General features: G+C 41.4%; 1 protein-coding gene across 1 annotated transcript in view; it reads left to right on the top strand.

Moving 5' to 3' along the window:
• The first annotated feature begins 993 nt into the window (after positions 1 to 993).
• GFRA1 (GDNF family receptor alpha 1) overlaps positions 994 to 20,135 on the top strand; it is a 132,194-nt gene continuing 113,052 nt past the window's right edge. Inside the window, exons 1-3 of the mRNA XM_038140289.1 lie at positions 994 to 1,662; positions 2,766 to 3,050; positions 4,293 to 4,376. Of these exons, the coding sequence (XP_037996217.1) occupies positions 1,623 to 1,662; positions 2,766 to 3,050; positions 4,293 to 4,376 (409 nt within the window). The 5' untranslated portion in view covers positions 994 to 1,622. The remainder of the gene's footprint in view (positions 1,663 to 2,765; positions 3,051 to 4,292; positions 4,377 to 20,135) is intronic.

Genomic DNA, 20,135 nt, shown 5'->3' with positions numbered 1-20,135 from the left:
GCTAGGCTTTTAAATAAGTGTTTTGAAGTACCTTTCAACAGTTTAGCTCCATCTGCCATCCAGTTTTTGCTATAAAAGTGGCCAGCCTGATCATCTCCCATCTCATGAGGCGACTCAAACTCCTTTAGGCAAAATTTATTGCAAGGAGAAGCAAATTCCTTGAGTCGAATGGGCCAAATAGCTTGTTGACAAAACTGCCAAGGAACATACACGCTGACTTCTTTTAAAAATAGAAAAAAAAAATAAACTCGAAACAACTTAACACATTTGGTTGCAGCCAGAACATAAAATCACCTGAATCAAATTTTCCACATATGAAAATAAGGAAATCTGGAAGCTGAAGCTATTTTAGGCTAATTGCATTTCGTTGGGTTTCGGGGGAGTGGTACATAGTAGCAACTGTGGGAAAACCACTAAATAGTTCTCTGTTTGAACCATCTGTCACGAATATGGGACATATGTTCGCTTTGTTTATTCAGGAGCCAAGTGGAAGCCGATACACTGCGCTCGGCCCCGGCCGAGGGCCGGACCGCACCGCGCACTGCAGGGATGCGGGACCCGCCCGCCCCGCGGAGGCTGCGGGAACGACGGGCGGTGCTCCCGCCGCCCTGGGGCCGCAGCGGGACGCCCCGGACTTCCCTTGCGGGCGGCGGGGCCGGCAGGGGGAGGCCGCGACCGCCGAGCCCCGCGGAGGGCGGGCGGGGAGCGGCGCATCCCCGCGGGGCCGCCGCCTCTCCCCGGCTCGCTCGGTGCCGGCGGCGCCCGCTGCGATCCGCTCCCGCCGAGCGCCGGGGCGGCTCTCGGGGCCGAAGGGGCCCCGCTCTGCTCGGCGGAACCGGAGCGGCCGCGCCTCCCGCCCGTCCCAGTTTTCCCTGGCAAACTTTGGCTGCCGGCAGCGCGGCCACCCCCGCTCCGCCCCGGCGGCGAGCGCTCCGCGCAGCCTGCGCGGCCCCGCGCACCGCCCCGGCGCGTCAATAAAGTTGCGGTCGGGGGGTGGAAGAGGCGAGTTGCCCCGGGGGGGGCTCGGGAAGCCGCGGCTCGGGGCTGTCAGCGGGGCTATCCGCGGGTCTGACACCAGCGGGTCTGACACCAGCGGCTGGCCCCGGCTGCGGGGCCGGGGGCGGGCGGGCGCCGCGGGTCTCGTGTGTGCACCCCCCTCCCGCCCCCCGTGCGCTCTCGGTCCCTCCCTGGGAACAGGCGCTGCCCACCCAAGGAGGCGACCAGCGCTCCTGCCCCGCTGCCACTCGCTCACTCACACGCATCACACAGACACACACACATACACCGTGCGTGCGCCTCTCGCTCCCGCACTGGAGTCAGTGCTTGTGCCTGCAGGTTGCTCAGACCTCAAATCTAAGGGAAAAGCTCAGCGTTTGCGTCGCTGCTCCTGCCGCCGGTGGTGGTAGCGGTGAAGAGAAGAGGGGGTTGTGTTTTTTTGTTGGTTTTTTTTTTTTTTTTTTTTTTTTTTTTTGCTTGGCGGCTTTTTTTTTCTTCTTCCCCCTTGAATTCAATGGATCTGAACTTGGAGCCTTTAGACCTCGGCGGTATTGGAATATCTACATGCTGATCATCTTTGTTGTGACACATCAAGTCGTGTGGGGAAACCATCCGAAGACAGCAAGATGTTTCTCGTTCTCTTGTACTTCGCTTTGCCCTTAGTGGGTAAGTTGCTGGTGCCTGATTTCAGTCTGCACATCGCTTCATAAAGCAAAGCATGGGGTTTATGGGACCGGGAGCCTGATGGTTGTCAGTCTATTGTTTAGGCAGAACAGTGAAGTTTCCTGTAGTTTTTATGGCTCTGCCTCACATCAGGTAGCCCGGTCTGGGTTTAAAGCTCTGCCGCTTACAGACTTCGGTACTTGCCTGTTTAGCCTCTTGTTAAATTGGGTTCTCGCAAGTTACAGGGAAACTTTTCATTTAAATAAAATAAGGCTGCCTGGGGAAGGTGGGGGATGACAAGACCAGCTGAAGGATTACATCTTCACCTGAACCTGGCAGCCCGCCCGACTGGTAGTGGTTTGCAGCCCAAACTGGTTTCCTTTCCAGAGGAGAGGTTTGCGTTTCCATCCGCATGTTTCTGAGGGAGCATGACGGGGGCACGATGGAGAGGAGAGAGTTAATGCAATTTGCTTTGTTCTCCTGCAAAAGCATCATACGTGGAGAGAAGAGGGGAGGGGGGGAAGTAACAAATTCTACCTTTATGCATATAGAATAAGCAAAAATGTGCACAGCCTTTAAAAAGTGACTGACGCAAAGACAGGCTAATATCAATCAGTGAGGATACTTATCTCTCTGAGCGGGCTGTTCCTGGATGTAAGTGAAATTACAGCAAAGCTCTTGTGGAAAGTGAGGCTGAATATTTAACCCCTTAGTTAAACCCTGGAATGGAAAGCTGGTTTGTTTCACCAAAGCGGATCTATGGAATAACAAATGCTTGCTTTATCAGGCACATTAATCCCTCCTGGTTTTCTTTCCTTTTTCTGTTTCTCATAAATCAGCCGTCAGGGTTAAAAAATACTGTTTCCTTGGACTCGCCCGAAAGTGGATCTAAGCCCATGGAAACCCTGTGTTCTTTTTCCTAAGGCGTAGCATGAAGCCAGGAGGTTTGCAAGGTGCTGCCCCTGGGGCTGGCCGCATGTGCAGCGTGAGGAGGTGCCCCGTGCCTCCCAGGTGCTGCTCTGGAGCTCGGGCTCCCCGCACCCTGCTCCCCCAAAGGGCCCGTGTTGCTTTGTGTCTCCTCTCCATAGATGTACTTTTGTCTGCAGAAGTGAGCGGGCTGCCTGGAGGGGACCGCCTGGACTGCGTGAAAGCCAGCGATCAGTGTCTGAAGGAGCAGAGCTGTAGTACTAAATTCAGGACACTGAGGCAGTGTGTAGCCGGCAAAGAGAGCAACTTCAGCCGGGCCACGGGCCTGGAGGCGAAGGACGAGTGCAGAAGCGCCATGGAAGCTCTCAAGCAGAAATCCCTGTACAACTGCCGCTGCAAGAGGGGCATGAAGAAGGAGAAGAACTGCCTGCGCATTTACTGGAGCATGTACCAGAGCTTGCAGGGTACGTGGCGAAGCGCAGCGGTGCGGGTTTGCGGCTGCCCCCGAGCGCGGCTCTGGCTGTGGCCGGCAGCTGCCGCCCGAGGAGCCCCGTCCGCCCCGGCAGCTGCGGCTCCGCTGCGGGGCTGGGAAAGCGACAGCCAGAGCTTCCTCCGGGGACCCAGCTGACCTTCCTAAAGCACAGTCAAAAGATAGGGGCACGAGCATGTGCAAGAGCCACAAAAACAGTAATTTGGAGACGTTTATGTTAAAACTTCTTAATTAGGACTCACCTAACAGGAAAAGAGGACACTGGAACTAGTTTCTTAGCCTTTTTGCTGAAAGTTAAATATAATACTTATATAAATAATAAAATAAAATATAAATATAATAAATATAATACGAAGAGAAGATTGTTTTAAGCAAAAGTTTATTTTTTTTCCTTCCCTGTATTTAGTAGCAGTATTCCCTGGGCATGCTGAGCAGAAAAATCCCCAAAGTTTATGGTTCCTACAGCATGTAGATGGGCCAGTTAGAAGAGATATGACAGTGATTGACTCAGGACTGCTCTGTTATTCATATTCATAAGGCAAATCTCTCTTAGTCTGCTGAGAACAGTCAGGTCCTCATATGAGAGACATCAATTGTGGTCCTGTTTTGCTGTGGCCCTGGAGTTGAAGGTGCAATCTCTCGCTTCAGTGTGCTCTCCGTTTAACTTTTTTGAAAGTTGCTTCTGCAAAAAAAAGGGAAACAATCCCTTTCTGTTCATTTATACATATGTTTTAATGAGTCCATATGTATTTTTTTTTTGCTGAGGGTAATAACAGACATTTCCTACATCGTAGAAAGTTTCTCTTCCAGCAGCATCTTGTCAGGAATGTTTCATACCAAAGATGCTAGCTTTTGGCTGTCAGCTGAGCTTCTCAAAAAAAGAGCTCTCCTGTTATGGTGAATGAAGAGGAGCATCCTTGCTACAGCTTCTCTCCTGCTGGCATGAGATGGGACAGTCCCTGTGATGTCACAGGCTGTCTCTGCAAATTATGACCTTACCCAGGGAGGAGGGAGAGAAGAGCTCTAGTGACAGGGATAAACAATTAGCTCCTCTCAGGTGTTTTTATAAGTAATTATTTGAGAAGAAGTAGCTATACAAACTTTTTAAAGGGATTTAAGGGGTGTACATTTCACTGGTGTGGAGTAAAAGTAAACAAAAAAATCTTGTCCATAATTCATGTGTAAGAAAAAAATCCAAATATTTTTTTGTCCTTAGGAAATGACTTGCTTGAAGATTCCCCTTATGAGCCAGTTAACAGCAGACTATCAGACATATTCAGGCTAGCACCAATGGTATCAGGTAAGCAGACTTAAAATTCTTTAACTGGCACATGATTTTGTAATTGAATTATGGAACTTCCAAGCAGTACTCATAAATAAAAAGAAATTATAATGGCTTCCTGGATTTAAGAAGCTCATGATATAGTTGCACAAAAGAGAAGACTAATTGGTTTTGAAGTGAAAGAATGCTTGGCAGGATGGCAATTTGTATTCTTTTTGAGTCATTCTTGACAATAAATGCTGAATTTTCCTGTAGGTGGCAATCTGATTCCCTGCGTTCCCTATTTACAAATCAGTTCATTTTTGGGAGCTTGGTCAGTGCAAGTTGCCTCCTATTGACATTACAGAAGATCAGAAGATACATCTTTCAAATACTTGCATAAGGGAATGCTTTATAGTTTCATACAGTTTTTTTAAAAAAAGAAAATTCAGAATTAAAGCTTGTCTTCTATTCTGGAACTGCTGCCTTTTTAAAGAGCCTATTCACAACTTCCTCCTTCTTCTGTTTTTTTCTTGTTGCTGTGTGGCTGCCTTTCAGAACTTTTTTGTGATATTTTGAATATGTTGCATGGGTATTAAACAATGGTGTTGCATCTTTACCAGCCTAAGTTGTTCTCATGTGGGGTCATGCTTATTGAAAACTTGTTTTTCTGGGGGCATTCACTGGGCTTGCAGATTGGAATTTCATTTCTTTTTAGGAGCTTCAGAAAGTCTTTTTTTGAGGATGCAGTGTGTTCTCTGGATTTTTATTTGTTTAGCTCCATTAAACAAATCAACTGTGCACAGCTCAGTGTGTAAGTTGGACACTGCTGAAGCTCTATTAGCTGATGTGCTGTGGATAAGCATTAGGAGATGCCTCTTTCAAAGAAAGGGGGAAAAAAGACCAAAGAGAGTGGCTTGACCAATTTTCAGATGTACTACAGTTTTTAGGACTCCAAGTCCCATTAAAAGCCAGGGGTACTTAGGTTGTTAAGTATTTAATGGTACAGATTTTCAAAGGCATATAGACACATAAAATGTAGATAACTGCCCATTGGGATTTTCAGAAAGGACTAAGTGATTTAAATAGGCGTTAGATGCCCAGGCAGTTTTGAAAATTTTAAGTGCTTAATGCATCTTTAGGTATCTTAATGCCTTTGAAAATCGTCCCTTTAGTCACTTTTCAATATGTGACTTCAGATCCTTATCCCATACATCTTTTGAAAGCACTGTCCTATTTGGTGAGCAAGCCTGTTGGAGAAATGGTAGACAGCAAAGATAAATCTCTGAAGAATCTTTATTTCTTTTATTTTTTATTGCTTAAAACTCCAACTTAATATAAAACCAAGGCAAAATCAGTGCAGAGGAGTTCCAGGCTGTTTTGTTAGGAGCTTATGATCAGCCTGCCTGGGGCCAAATTCTAACATACCTCAGCAGTTTTGTGATGTCCAGAGGATATCTGCGTTCTGCCTTTCTGGTTTTTGTTTTTGTTTTTGTTTTTTTTTTTTGTTTTTTTTTTTTTTTTTAGGTTCCCCATTTACTTGCAGAATAATTACCTTAAAAATATAATTTTTAATGCACCTATTCAGAGCAACAATGAAGTAAGATATAGTTGCCAACAGATGGTGTCCATCCTACCACAGTTAGGACTCATCCCATGTCTTCAGTGCACCCCAGACTGCTGCTCCTTCAGTCAAAAGTTCCAGGTTTACAAGGATGGGAGTCCTAGAATTCATAGTGAGCAACAAACCAAAGTTGTCGTCTAGAGGAAAAACACCAGGATTTGAAAGTATTGTCAGCTGAAAGAAAAAGATTAGCAAAAGCATTTTTCTTATTGTCATGGTTACTATTGCATGTGACATTCTTTAAAGCTCCTCAGCCTTACAGGGTTTTTTGCAGAGCTCTGCAAATATAGCAGAACTTGGTAAAATTTGATTAAAACAAACAAAACAATCCTGTGCAAGTAGTGTTGGCAGGGGTTTCTTAACTGGTGTTCTGCTAATGTGGACATTATGTTTGTAGATGCTGCTGCAGTGTTCACTCCCATTAAAGTTAGTTGTGTGCAATTAAAAGCAGCAATTAACCCTTTCATGCCGCAAAACCCATTCTGTGGTCCTGTATTACTTGGGCTTGTATCAAGTGTAATGTCTTTGCCGCCTTTTGTATTTATTTTTGTGGTAGTACAGAAAATCACAATAGTTTTCTTTTGTGGTATGTAAAAGGGGAAATCATTGGCTGAGATGACTGTTGTGTGTCAGATAAGCCTTTTGTAGTGTACATAAGCCTGAAAAATGAAGGACAGTTTTTAAAAACAGTTAAAGTTGATGTAATTCTATTCTGATAGATGTTCAGAATTGCTTCCCCTATGAAGACAGGACGCCACATTTTCTTTATTTCAAGCATCAATGTATTGTTTTAGGAGAAAAATCAGGAATATATGGCTAAACCTGTTACAAAGATTGAGTCTTTCTAGTTGAAAGACTGGGCTGTCTTGTTTTTTGTTTTGGGTATATCTAGGTTGGAAATTTTTTTATAACTGCTATGTCAGATGTGGTGCTCCTGCCTCAAGGGTGTGAATTTCTTCCCGTTAAACAGCTCTTCAAATTGCTGAAGACTTGTGTGTTAGTTTTGGAGGGTAACAGATTTGGGTTAGCTATTATGATGTATAGATTTTGCTTAAACAGACATTTTTGCTTGAGCCTTTGCAACTTTTGAGAGGTGAAAACATTTTAAGGCCATTGACTTCTGTCACAACTACAGTGAATGCAAAATCTGTTGATTGGATTTCAGAATTGAGCTTCACACTGCATTAAGGAGTGATGCTTGAATTAGTACTTCTTAAAGCTATCTCTGGCTTTTTACTACCTGGAGAACAGTTTGCCTCTTAAATTTGCATTTGTAGTTGACATTGAGCTTTACAACTGGAAGATATGTTATTATTTTGGTATTAGCTGATACAGTATAGTGGTCAGCTCAGGCACCTTGTAAGAAAATATCTTGCATAACAAATGTAGCTTCACAGACCTGTAGAAATATTTAACAAAGTAATGTTTCTGAAATGTCTCATTCATTTCAACAGAAAAGGGAGAGCCACTACATCTGAATAAAATGCCTTAAGCCATGTCTGTGAAGTGGTGTAAATAGAATACTCAGTGCTAAAAAGAGTTGGCTATTTAGATCAATGCATTTGGGGTGACAAAATCCTTTCCTCCCATGGATTCACTTCTGAGTTGCCTAGTTGTTCATTGGCTTATCATCCCATTGTTCAGCTCTCTGAATCTTCTTTCTTTTACATCCATTATGTTCAGAAGTAATCTTAAAAGAACAGGCTACATAAATTAGAACATTGGTTAAAACACAGTGTGTTTGAATCTGAGAAGAATTGGTTGGTTACATGCTACTAGTTAAAAACCTTGTTTCTAGTTGCTAAAACACAGGACTGGTAAAAATTAATTATTTTGCCATTATTTCTTCTTAGTGTAGTTAACTGTTTTTGCAAAGTTCCTTTTGCATCATTAGCAAACCAGAGAAAGAAAGTGGCTCATCTGATTTCATGTCAAAGGGAGTGTTCTGGTTCTGTTGTTCTCAGGAGAGGCTGCCTGATCTAAAATCTCTGGGAATCTTTTGTTGTAGGAGGTATGTGGAAGCTCATATTTAGAAAAGGGTGTGTTTTATATTTATTATATTAAAATTATAAATTAAAACCAAGAATTCAGTAGACATTACAGCATGGCAGGCTTCTTACTGGAGTGTATCATTCCCTGTTAGAGCTCAGGACATGAAGTAACCAGGTTTGGTTGGCCCACTGAATAAGGTGTAAGTGCAAACAGAAGCAGTTATGGTCAGTAAGGTGGCTTTTTATTGTGTGTAAAAAGTCAGCAGTGCTGGAATCTCAGGGGTGAGTGTGCGTGTGCTGGAGGCTGTTACACTCTTTCTGTAGGATGCACAAGGATGGCTCTGGGTCTTCCTCTAGCATCTCTCCCTTGCTCAGAAGGAGAATAGGTTGATCAATAATTTTTCTAACTTCCTTCGAGTTTTTCGAAGTCTTTTAGGCATCTTGTATAATTTATTTGCAAACCACTGAGTGATTGTGGAGAAAGAATGAATCCAGTGTGCAAAACACTTTCTTGAGGAGGGGACAGACTTTTAGAAGGGAATAATTCCCTCTCCCCAGCATAAAACCTGCTCTGAGTATTGAAGGCACCTATTTGCCCCCTCCCCATTATATTTTTCTTCTCAAGGATGGGGTAGGGACATCACTGAGAATGAACTGCTGGTGTTTCCTTGGAAAAGTTGCCATCAGCAAAGGTGGGGGAGGACGGTTGGGACTTTTCAATCTGAATTCCCACAATGCAGAGAAATAGAGGTTTTCCTTGTCTGTGTGCTTCTCCTTGTACCTTCTCCTCCTGCTCTTCTGTTGAATTAGAATAGTGAATTAATATCCCCAAAATTCTTTCAACCAAAAATGGAGGGTTTCCCTATTCATTTTTGTAATTCTTGATCTGATGTAATAGCTGTGTTCTGGGTAACAAGTCCCTGACACTTTAATTATTATTTACTTTTCTTTTTCCTACCTGGTAAATGACTTTTCATTTGTAGAATCCATGTATAGCCTTTTTTTAGATTGTTTATCAAACAGATAAGTTAGAATCTCTTTCCTAGCCAACAGATTCACTGCTTTTTCCTTTTGGGGTTTGTGCCATGTGAATTAGTGGCTTCTTCCCTGAATTAATACTGTATGACATCTCCAATTCCTGTTGCCTGAGGCCTCTAATCCTGTTTCTGTTCCTAAATCTGCATGTATTTCAAATGCCACATATTTTTCTAATTTAACACTATGTCTTTTTATGAAATTTCTGTAAGATTATATGAGATGCCACTTTTCTACAAAGGCAGTTTCAAAATATTTTTAATTAAGAAATATTTAAAATGTTGATTTCTGTCAACGCTCTGCAATGCTTTTATTAGCTCTTACCCCCCTTATCATTGCTGCTGAGTTAAAAAGTTGAGATATCTCACGTTAGTTACCTTGTGCATACACCTGAGTTCACAAACAATAAACCAGATCTTATTAGGCTAATAGGAGTCTTGCAATCTGATTCTGTTCCCACTGAAGTAAGCATAACATATCAAAATTTTATTTCATTATGATGTATTCTGTTTCCTGTTGTATTTTTTTGGCTTAGTTCTGGTTTTCTGATGTGAGGTTGAGCCCTCTGATAACAGAAAATAAAAACTTCTTATATTTAGCCTACATTGTCACACCCAACTATATTTTTATTTATAAGGTAATACATTAAAATAATAGCCCTTGAACCAATATTTAATACTGGTTTTACACAAATCCAGTCTAAGTCTATTTTTCCCCAGTGAGAATTTGTGTCCTGTTACAAGAAGACAAACAAACAAGACAAACCAGGTGCCTATTTTAGCTGTGTTTAAGGGAATGAAAATAGTTTGACAAAAATAAATCTAAGCATGTACAATGTTTGTGTTGTTTGACATTTCTGAGTGCAGATTTTCTTTGCAGAGGCAACTAGGCTGGGTTCCAGGCAGATAACAAGTTATCAAGGGTGCATAGATACCAGTTCCTGATTTCCACTTCTGCATTTTTATAATCAGATTGGACTTCACACAAAAGAAAATCACTTTGGTGGCTGTTGGCTTGCAGGAGCTCTTTGAATATCCTGTTTTCTGCATTTCTTGAAGCTAGATCTGATTATGAAAGGGGAATTAAGTACCTTGCTGAAGTAACTGATTGACTGGCCTATAAAGGCAGTGCCTTCACTGTTTACCTTCAGCAGGTTTTGAAAATAGGAATATGTAAATACTCCCCGTTTAGTCCATGTTGCTTTCCTTGGTAAGATTATTGGAACCTTTTTGCTAATGTCTTTGAATAGCTGTAAAACAGAAGATAAGGTCTTTGTTCCTCAAGTACTTAAAATGCACAGCTTTGAGCAAATGTATTGTTTCTGCTTGTCCTGTTAGTCCAGGCAGGCTTTGCCAACCTGTTTCAACATAGGACACAAGATGAAATCCATTCCATGGGAGGAAGAAGCACCTAATTGACCACAAAGCATTTATGCAAGAATATTCTGCCTCTCCTTTAATACCAACAGTAGTAAGAGAGAATAGTTTGAAGTCTTGAAGGAAACTCAGTGTTGGGCAGTTTTTTTCTGGAGCCTCAAAGGAAGTGTTGGGGTATAGCTGGTTGAACAAGCACCACCATTTGGTAATAAAGTGCCTACCTTATTACCTAATATAATGTATGCAGTGAGCCCCATCTTTTCTAGAGTAACATCCTTGGAGAATGGGACTGCCATCCCTTAATCTGCATCTTTGCAGGAAAGCCTCAATTATGGTGGGGTGGGTCAGCTATTACATGAACATATATGTATATTCATTTTTGGGCAGCAAACTGTGTATTCTTGCTGCCCATTACAGGCCAGCTTTATGTTTCATTTAAGGGGCACCTGAGTTTCTCTGACAGAGGAGCTGCCAGTGGTGTTGGTGGGATTACAAGAGATCAGGTCACTGAAGGGGGAGGCAGAATCAAGTTGTCTGTTGAGACAGGCAGCACCACTCCAGGGATGCAGTGAGTAGGAACAGGCATGGTCTGCTGGGCACCTCAGACACACAGAGCTGGCTGTGTTCCCTCTTCTGTCAGGTGTCTGCAGACTGCTGTGTCTCAGGGTGAGTGGTGGGACACACTGAGCCTGCTGGGGAGCAGCTGGAGGTGTGACGTGGTGAGAGTGAGCGTGGGCTGTTTGGTTCATGTGGTGACCCCACTGTTGTCGCTGGTTCCGTGATAAAGGTGGTGTGGGGGTGGAGGAGAGGACTGCACTGAGTGGGCAGATTTCTATGGCAGCCTTCCTTGCAGGGCTCCCAAAATGCCTTGTGTGACAGCAGTTTTCCCTGGTGAAACCAAAAGAACAGCATCCTGCAGCTTTCTGTCTCTTGATGGCACAGCAAGGTGCAGTTTATGGCAGGTGTTCTGCACACTGTCTCTTTAGATTTGAAGATATTTTTAAACTTTTTTTTTTTCAATAACCATATTTGTATTGGACTCTCAGAGGTATCTTTGACAGTCTTCGAGAAGCCAGTGCTTTCTGTCAGGAGTTGACAGTATGTGAAAAATGCTAAGAGTAAAATGCTTGTGTGTGATGAAATAATGATTTCTGATTGCAAGGCAGCTACTTATTTATGATAAGTATCTAACATTTCTTATTTTAAGATGCACATTTTATTGTTTTAATCTTAGAAGGGAACATGTTTACAGCTTTGATTTTTAGAAATGTGACTGGTTTTGTTCATGAAATGTAATTCTGTAATTTATGTTATTTTTTTGTAGTATTTTTATGTTCTTGCATTTTCCATGGATGAAACTAATGCAGCAATAATGCTGTCAGTATAGTTACAGCATTACCACAATTAAGTTATTTTTGGAACAGTTCTTTAGTTACTGCGATGCTTTGACAATTTTTCCCAGTGTCAGGCTATTGTCCTGTACAATCTGCACTCAGCTTGAAATTTAACATGAGAGAGGCATGACACAAAGTGTAATGGCATAGAGATAGCTCTTGCTGCATAGAAATTTGCAGAAATGATAGGCTGTAAAGAGACTTGAAGGTATCAAACACTTTGAATAGAAACCCATAAATAAAGATGAATTTATGCATTCAGTGGTTATATGATTTTATCACTTTCTGATGTCCATAAAATGCCTCTTCCCATTAGCATTTTGTCGTGCAGCTGATGAGGTTCAAAAGTGTTAAAAACTTCCATGCTCTTCCTTTTAAATTCTGCACCCTAAATTCAGTACCAAAGCTCAGTTCAGCAAACCCAGAAATGGCTGTTTCCTTGTTCTCCTCTGCTGGAGACAGCACAAGGATTCTTCCTGCTCCCCAGTCCCACAGTCTCCATCCCTCTGCAGGTGTTTTTTGGGTTTAGCCCTGGCAGTCAGGCTCATGTTGAGCGCTGCTGCTGCCCTGAGCTGTGAACCCCAGCTCACTGCTGCCTTGATGTACTTTTTCCATGTACTGCCTTCTCTTCTTGGATTGTCGGCTTTCCTCTCTCTTTGTAACTCCCACACCAAATCCCCTCCACCTGCAGGGGCTCTGGGGGTTTCTTTCTCTGTTGCTGCAGCATGGAGTGGCTCTGCTTTCCCCCTTGCTGCTCCTCAGAAATCTGGCTGCACTTTTTCCCATTCCTTTTGTGACGTGGTTGTCACCAAACAAACGTGTTCCTCTGTTCCTCCCCTGGTCTTCAGCTCTGTCCCACACCTCTGCTCTGCAGGGCAGCAGGTGCTGCAGCTGCCTGGGTGTTACACCTGTACTGAAGGACTCTTGGAATGGCTCAGACCCAGAGGCACGCCTGCTTTGTCAGGTCTACCCAGGTCTAAAACTGTGATTTTTTTCATAAAATTTGTAAGAACTTCATATTCATTGCTCTGTCAGATTCGTTCAAGTATGTCCTATGGGTTAAGAAATCATTGGGAGCTGCAGGGTGTAGAGAAGATAAGAGACTGATATTTAATTTACTTAGATTTCCTTGAAAAATTATGATTAAAAAAAGCAAATACAGCTCCTGTCATATCCCTAAGCATTAGACGGTGACATACCTCATCTTATTCTGGTCTCATAAAACATCTAGTGTGTCATGCAGGTGATATAAATAAACATGCAGTGGACTTGAAACATACAGGCAATTAAGTACAGTTGATGGCTGGCAGTTGTGTGAGATAATTGAGCATCTCAGGATTCTCTGCATGGGAAATAACTCATCGTTTAGGTTAGCTGGCATGCAGATTATTTATTCAGATTTAGAAATGTAACAGGAAAGAAAGAAGCCATCCAAAAGCTGTTATATATGAACACATGTATTGCATTTGACTATCTGGATGATACCACATTGTGTTTACAAATGACACTGCACTTTGTAGAGTCATCTTCTTTTCCAGATGGAATATTTTTAGGATTCATGATTAAGTTTTGCTGATGTTTGTTGTCATAAGGCCATAAACAAAGTCAAGTAAGACAGCACTAGCATTTGGTAGTAGTTCCAAAGAATTCTTGCCTCTTGCAAATAGAGTGGAATGTATTCTCCACAGCAGTGGCTTTGCATTAATGAGTGCTTAAGCAGCAGATTAACATTTCTGTATAAAAAAATAGGTTAGGATTATATAATAACACAAGTCTGGGATATTAATAACAGTAAAGATGATTTTATTGAGCAGATTAGATGCAATTAAATCTCAACTACAGAATATTTAAATACAATACCAGATCAAAAATCAGTTCCTGCTTTACTTGCTTTCCTTCACACCTACAGGATCAGCACCTGACAGCAAAGTAAATTATAATTTTTATTGTTGTTCATTTTCTATTGCCATGGGAATGTACATCATGTTATCCATTAGGCCCCAGACAGACATGTCTTTTCTCCACATACACAGTTATGAAACAAGACATGATTGAAGACAACGAGGTGTCAGCTGTATTTGAAATTCTATTAGAAATTGATGAATTTGCTTGTCAGATTTCTTTAAAGGATTGCATGGGTAAGAACTGCCTATAGTGTTCTCGTAAAAAAAAAGTCATGAAAATTACAGCTTTAAAATCAACCCATATAGACTGAGAAATGGTGTCAGTTCTTTCTCTCATCATCTATTACTTAATTTTAGTCTCCTAAGCAGTGAAATAGAGACACAAACTTGCAGTGGTTGATAACACTCATGACCTGATGAAGTAAACTGATTTGATCCTCTGAGAGGTCAAACTGTGTGAGTTTCTAAGCAAACATTCCCCAAGGCTGCTGATGTGCGAGGTGTCTCTTCCCCATGCCAAACATCCCACCTTTGCAACAGAAAATTAAAGAAGACTTGCAAAGAAATGTGGTGTGTTAGTGTATAAATCTTGTCTATAAATTGCTGTGAGAATTGTTAACACAGGGTTTGGTGATGTGTTTGGGTGGTTTGTTTTTTGGTTTTTTTTTTTGCACATTTTAAAAATACCTAGACAGCTCTTTTTGGGTTGGGTAGAAAGTGAATTTATTAACTCCAGCTGTGTTAATGTTTAGAGAGAAAGGTATACAGTGCTTTTGAATTTGGTAAATAGAGATATTTGAATCTGATTTGAGGCTGCATTTAGTTTTTTAATACATTTCTGCTGTATAACTAAAAATATCTTCTCTGCATGCCCTTAACCTTTCTCTGAGAGCTGTGGTAAGATTCAAAAGCATAAATGAGAATAAATTTAGTATTTTCCTATTTGAAGGAAAACGGTACCACATGTCTTAGCTCTCTGCAAACTGGGGTTGTCAGTCCTACATGGCCAGTGTGGCAGAGCAGAGCAGGGAGCCCTGCTGCTGGAGACAGGCTCAGGTAGCCCTGGAGAAGGAAAGTAGTTCATTTTTCATTCCCTGCTCAGTCCTTCTCCTCCTTGCAGGAGGTGCCAATTACAAAAAGGATTTCTGTAGCTCAGTTCTCTATCCCTGAACGTTGCCCTCTCTCCCCAGCTTGCTGTGTGTAGTTCCCCATGCAGCTGTGGAAGTCCTCTCAGTCATTTCCCTCTGTGTTTGAGCTGGTGACTCAGAGGTGAGGTTGTCAATATATTAAAGACGTCCTTAATGGCATAACTACAAATGGCAAGTAACTGTGATGCTTGAGCTTTATGTTTTTATTTATTTATTAAAAACGTGTTGGCATTTGGGTATTCCAGAGGTCACAGGGATATTTCTGAAAGCAGGTGGCTTGTTGTGACACCACTGCAGGCAGCCACTCTGCACTGATCTTACCTGCTTTAAATCACTCAGCAGGGCAGAGAATGGGTGCACTTGTGGAACTGTCATTTCTAGGCTTAGGTACTGCATTGCTGGGCAGTAATTACACAGTCTGATAGTAGCTTTCATTTATGCTAATTGCAAGTAAGCTTATAAACCCCTCAGATTATTAAAAAGAGATTTATCTCCTTCCTGGTGCGTTAAGTCAAGGATTTAAATGTTGCAAACTTTTGGTCCTGCTTTAAGGAGGAAAGTGTCACCATAAGAATCTTCTCAATATCAGCACTCTGTCAGGCTAAGAAAACAGGAGACCTTATTCTATTTTTGCCTTTCAAAGTTGTATTTGTAGCATTGCAACTGTATATACTGATTTTAATAATTGTTTTTAGTTAACTCAGTGTTTTAAATATGTGTTTAATCCTACATAGACATAATAAAATTAAAATCACTTAAAAGGTAATTAGTAAGTGACTGTAGCTAGGCCACTAACAGAAGGCAGGAGTAATTGATCTCAAATGTTTTCTCTAGAGCTGTTTCTAGTAGGATCTTCAGAAAAAAAAATCACTGATTTCTGTAAAGCAGGCAGTATGCAGTATCTAGTGTAGATTGGGAGGAGAAATGTAATTTACAAGTCGCAGAATGAATTATTCTGTTGTAAAAAGAATAATATAGAGCCAACAGTCAGCTCCCCTTGAGCAGTGATGCCTGCTAATTGGACTGCATTGTAAGAGTCAATATTCAGGCTTGTAGTAAACTCAAAGTGTCTAGTTCCTGTCTTCAGCCAGCCTCGGAAATACAATAAGTAATTCTGGACCTGGTCTGTGGTAAGAAGAGCTGCTGCCCACTGCAGCTGTCAGGATGGGAGATGTGCATAATGCCTGTAACAGATAGATGGCTCCTCTGTCTCCTGAGCAGGTTGTTCTTCTTCTGTGGAAAAGTGTTGCCAATAGATTAGGGTGACAATTCATAATGTTCCTAAGTACAAATGCTCCATGTTGAACAAGATCAGACTGTCAAGGAGCTTGTCAGAGAGAATTAAGGTTTAGCACTTATCCTTCCTCGTGCCTTTCAGAATTTTGAAGGTCTTTCTAAAATTTGAAAAATGTTCGAACTCGGAAAACATTGGGACTTCAGAGTATTACTTTACAAATCAGCTTTTCCCCAGATTGTAGCTGAGTGCAGTGGTCTAATTCTTGGTAATGACTTTCTGTTGTGTGAAATGATCCAATTGCAGCAAAGTATTTTAGTAAAATTCTAGAAATTACTGTGCATATTTGGAATGATTTATTATACTACAACAGGAAAGCTAGAAAGGGTTTTTTTAATGGTGTTAACTTCTCAGATGTGTATTACTAAGGTGCAATAAATGTATTATTTTGTTGATTTTTAAAGAGTGGTAAAAGTATTAAAATACATTTCTAAATCACTCTGCAGCTACTTTTAGAGACAAGGTTTTGGCTAGCTGCCCAAAGTGCTGTACAAAGTGGTATTTGGGAGGAAGAAAAGGTTTCTTTAAAGTATTTTTACCACTGGGGGACTCCTGCTGTTCACATTTCTTCTGTATGGTTTGAAGCATCCCCGATTTGTTTGAAATTATTGAGTTCACCTGAAAGGTTGGGGAGGTGTGCTGGTATTTGCTGTGGAAGATCATGCTCATTTTAATTGTCAAAGAAAGTGTTTATTCATTTCACATTATAACACCCAGGTTGTTTCTCTTTGCATCCAGCACCAGCATGAGAAGCTGTGAGGTTTGCAGAGGATGTGGCTGAGTTCATTCTCTTGACTGTTTTATCCTTAGTTGTTTTAAGACTTGAGTGAATAGGTGCTGACAGGACTCCAGGTTTTTTCATATTAAATGTAAAAGCAGAGCTAATGTATATTTGGCAGACACAAGAACTTAGAGGTCAAGAGAGTTAAAGCTTTAGCTTTTTCTCTCCTGTACAGTTCCTTTCTGATGCTGGCTTGAAATTGAATTCAAACACTTCTTTTCCAGGATGTGATATCACAGAATCTGCTGAGCTGGAAGGGACCCACAGGGATCATTGAGTCCAACTCCTGACCCTGTACTTGGCAAGCCCAAGAACCTCACCATGTGCCCAAGAGTGTTGTCCAAATAATTCTTGCTCTGTCAGGCTTGGTGCTGTGACCACTGCCCTGCGGAGCCTGTTCCAGTGCCCAGCCACCCTCTGGGGAAAGAACTTTTTTCTAATACCCAACCTAAACCTCCCCTGACACAACTTCAGGCCCTTCTCATGAACCAATGACCCTGATTTTAGCTCAGTGGGTCGGAGCATGGTGTTAACACCACCAAAGGTCGTGGGTTTGATCTCTGTATGGGCCATTCACTTAAGAATCAGACTTGGTGCTCTTGGGTCCCTTGCAACTCAGAGTATTCTGTGAAATGCAGTACCAGCGACTAGGATCACCTTTAGGGATGTAGTTAAAATCTGACTAATATGTGCATGACAGGGAAAGTTAAGGTAGAAACACATCCTTGAATTCTGGGCCTCGCTGACTGGAAGGTTTTTTTTCATAAATCATTCCACAGCAGGTTTACTGAGAGAAAGGTTAGGAGGCTCATTGTGTAAACTTCCAGACATTTCCCCAGAAATAGCTCTTTTCCATTGGAAAAAATGCAGTTATCCTAATTTCCTGACTGTACTCTGGGTTGGTTGTTCTGTGAGACTGCATGTAATTCCTGTTAGAAGTTTTCAAAATGTTTTCTGGTGGCAGTGTGTTCTGTACAGGAGATGTGTGAACATTTCTGTTCACAGAGCTGGCCAGCAGTGTGCAATTTGTGAAGAGCTAAACCTTTCTGTTAGTAATTCAGTGTGGGAAAAACCATAGGATTTTGGGTCAGCATGTGTTTAAAGGCACTACCATCATAAAGCCAAATATTCTCAAAGCAGTGTGTTGCTCTTTAAACCCATATCACAGTTAATAAACTGCTCCCAATCTTGCTTAATCCTGCTCTCAGTTCTTCTGTCTGTATCTGCTGCCTCACAGTGAAATCAGCTCAAGGACATGAGTTGGTAAGAAACAGAAATGTACGAGGCCCATCTCACATCTGGCATTCAGAGGCCATTTATTTTATTAGAGTTAATAAAGTGAATTGTACTTCAGATAGACAACCATGCCACAGTTTTATTTAATAAAACAAACATGGAAGAAGCAAGTTGGATTTGCTTCATGAGGAGAATCTGCCTTTTGTTGTTTAGAGGATGTATCCTGTGATGGCTGTCATACAGCATTAATTTTTATGCTGTACTTAGAATTTAAATACCTGCATTTTTGGCAGTTTCTTTTCTACACTGGTGACAAGTAAATGTTGAATAATCAATTGAAATATAATTTTAGAGAAGTAACATCTGGAATGAGGCAGACAAGTAGAAGGGAAGAAGACAACATCTTGCGTGTGAATAAAACCAAAATGTGTCAAACTCCGAACTGGAGAGCTTCAGGTATTGTAAAATACATCTTTAAACAGAAAATCCTCTGTTTGTTTTCACTCTCCTTTCATTTGTATCAAAAAGCTACTCCATTGAGTACCAGAACTTGAAAGCTGGCAGCATATTCCTGGAGGAGGATGTGCAGTGCCTCTGTTTGGTGTTGGAGAGAAGGAAACGACCAGTTTGTTTTCTCACCTGGCAGAATTCCACAAACTCTGGTATTATGTTATATTCTTATGCAGTCACTCCTGATGTGTAATGGAATATAAATGTTTTTCTGTTTGTTGTTTTCACTCATTGTCAGTTGGCTGCTAATGGGAATCTTGGAGATACATTAAGGAGAAACCAGGTTAGACCAACACCAGTCAAATCGTAGCAGCTATTTTGCAAGCTAAATAATGGTTCTTAAGGACACTTGGCAGAGGGAGAAAAGTGGTGCTTGCATGTTAAAACCTGCTTATTTCATCAGGTCACATTGTTATTTGAAGAATGTATTTTGCAGTAATTAAGTAGTGTGCCAATTACTTCTTTTAATTACAGATTATATTTTATTTGTGAGGATAGCATCAGCCACTGTGAAATTGGCTTCTCATTGTTTTTCTATTCATGTATGGTGGAACACTGGAGCAAAATACATTTTGTATTATTTTGCTGCTTCATCTGGAAAGAATTTGTTTTAAGCTGGAGAACCCATATTCATAGCATTAAATTATGACAAATATGTTTTATAGTTAACTGTAGCAGTGTTTTCTCTTGCTTTTAGTCACAGGATACCATTTACATTCTATTATCAGGGTGTATTACGAGCACTGTAGGCCCTCTGCTACCATTGAGTCTCCAGTTGTTTTCCATCAGATTTTTTCCATCAAAATCAGCTTCACTGGATCAGATTTTTAGTCCTTCCTTGGGCAAAATTTTTTGCTAGGATCACATGGAGCTTTCCCAAACAAACTGCAGGATATAGCCACTCTCAACAATGATGTAGCTCGGTGTATTCTAGGTTGAAAACAGCTTGTTTGTGTGACCTTGAGATGTTTTGATTAATTGCATCTCTTGGAATTCTGTATGTGTGTTGTTGCCTGCTTTATTCACGCATAAAAAGGGACACAGCTATTACCTTCCCTCTCAAGTTATGTGAGGAAAGAAGATTGTGTTTGCCCTCTGTAATACATATCTAAGCTCTGTAACATTTTAAAAAATACATTTTCAGCCTTTGGTCTAATTCCACATGTTATTTTTCATTACTCGTGGAAAATATGGATTAAAAGCTCTCAAGAATTTTTATATAGGCTTTTATGCAGTAGTCTGATGCCTCTGACAGATGATCTTAGGAGATACCTTCCACAAAACAGGACTCGTTCTTGATAATTATTCTCACATTACGACTACTTTGCTTTGAGCAACCTGATAAGGAGACTACATCATGCAGAGGCAAGAAAATTTCTTTCCAAGTAAAGGAGATTTTCCATGTGGGTAGCTCTTGAACTTAAAAGCTCTGTAGTTATTTAAAATATGTAGGATGCTCCATGCTCTCCCTTACACTGATAAAAGCTCACCTGATAGTAACACGT

This window comes from Motacilla alba, chromosome 6 (genome assembly GCF_015832195.1).
Source record: "Motacilla alba alba isolate MOTALB_02 chromosome 6, Motacilla_alba_V1.0_pri, whole genome shotgun sequence".
NCBI lineage: Eukaryota > Metazoa > Chordata > Aves > Passeriformes > Motacillidae > Motacilla > Motacilla alba.
Note: the sequence above shows the minus strand (reverse complement) of the source record. Positions and strands in the feature narration are given on the sequence as shown.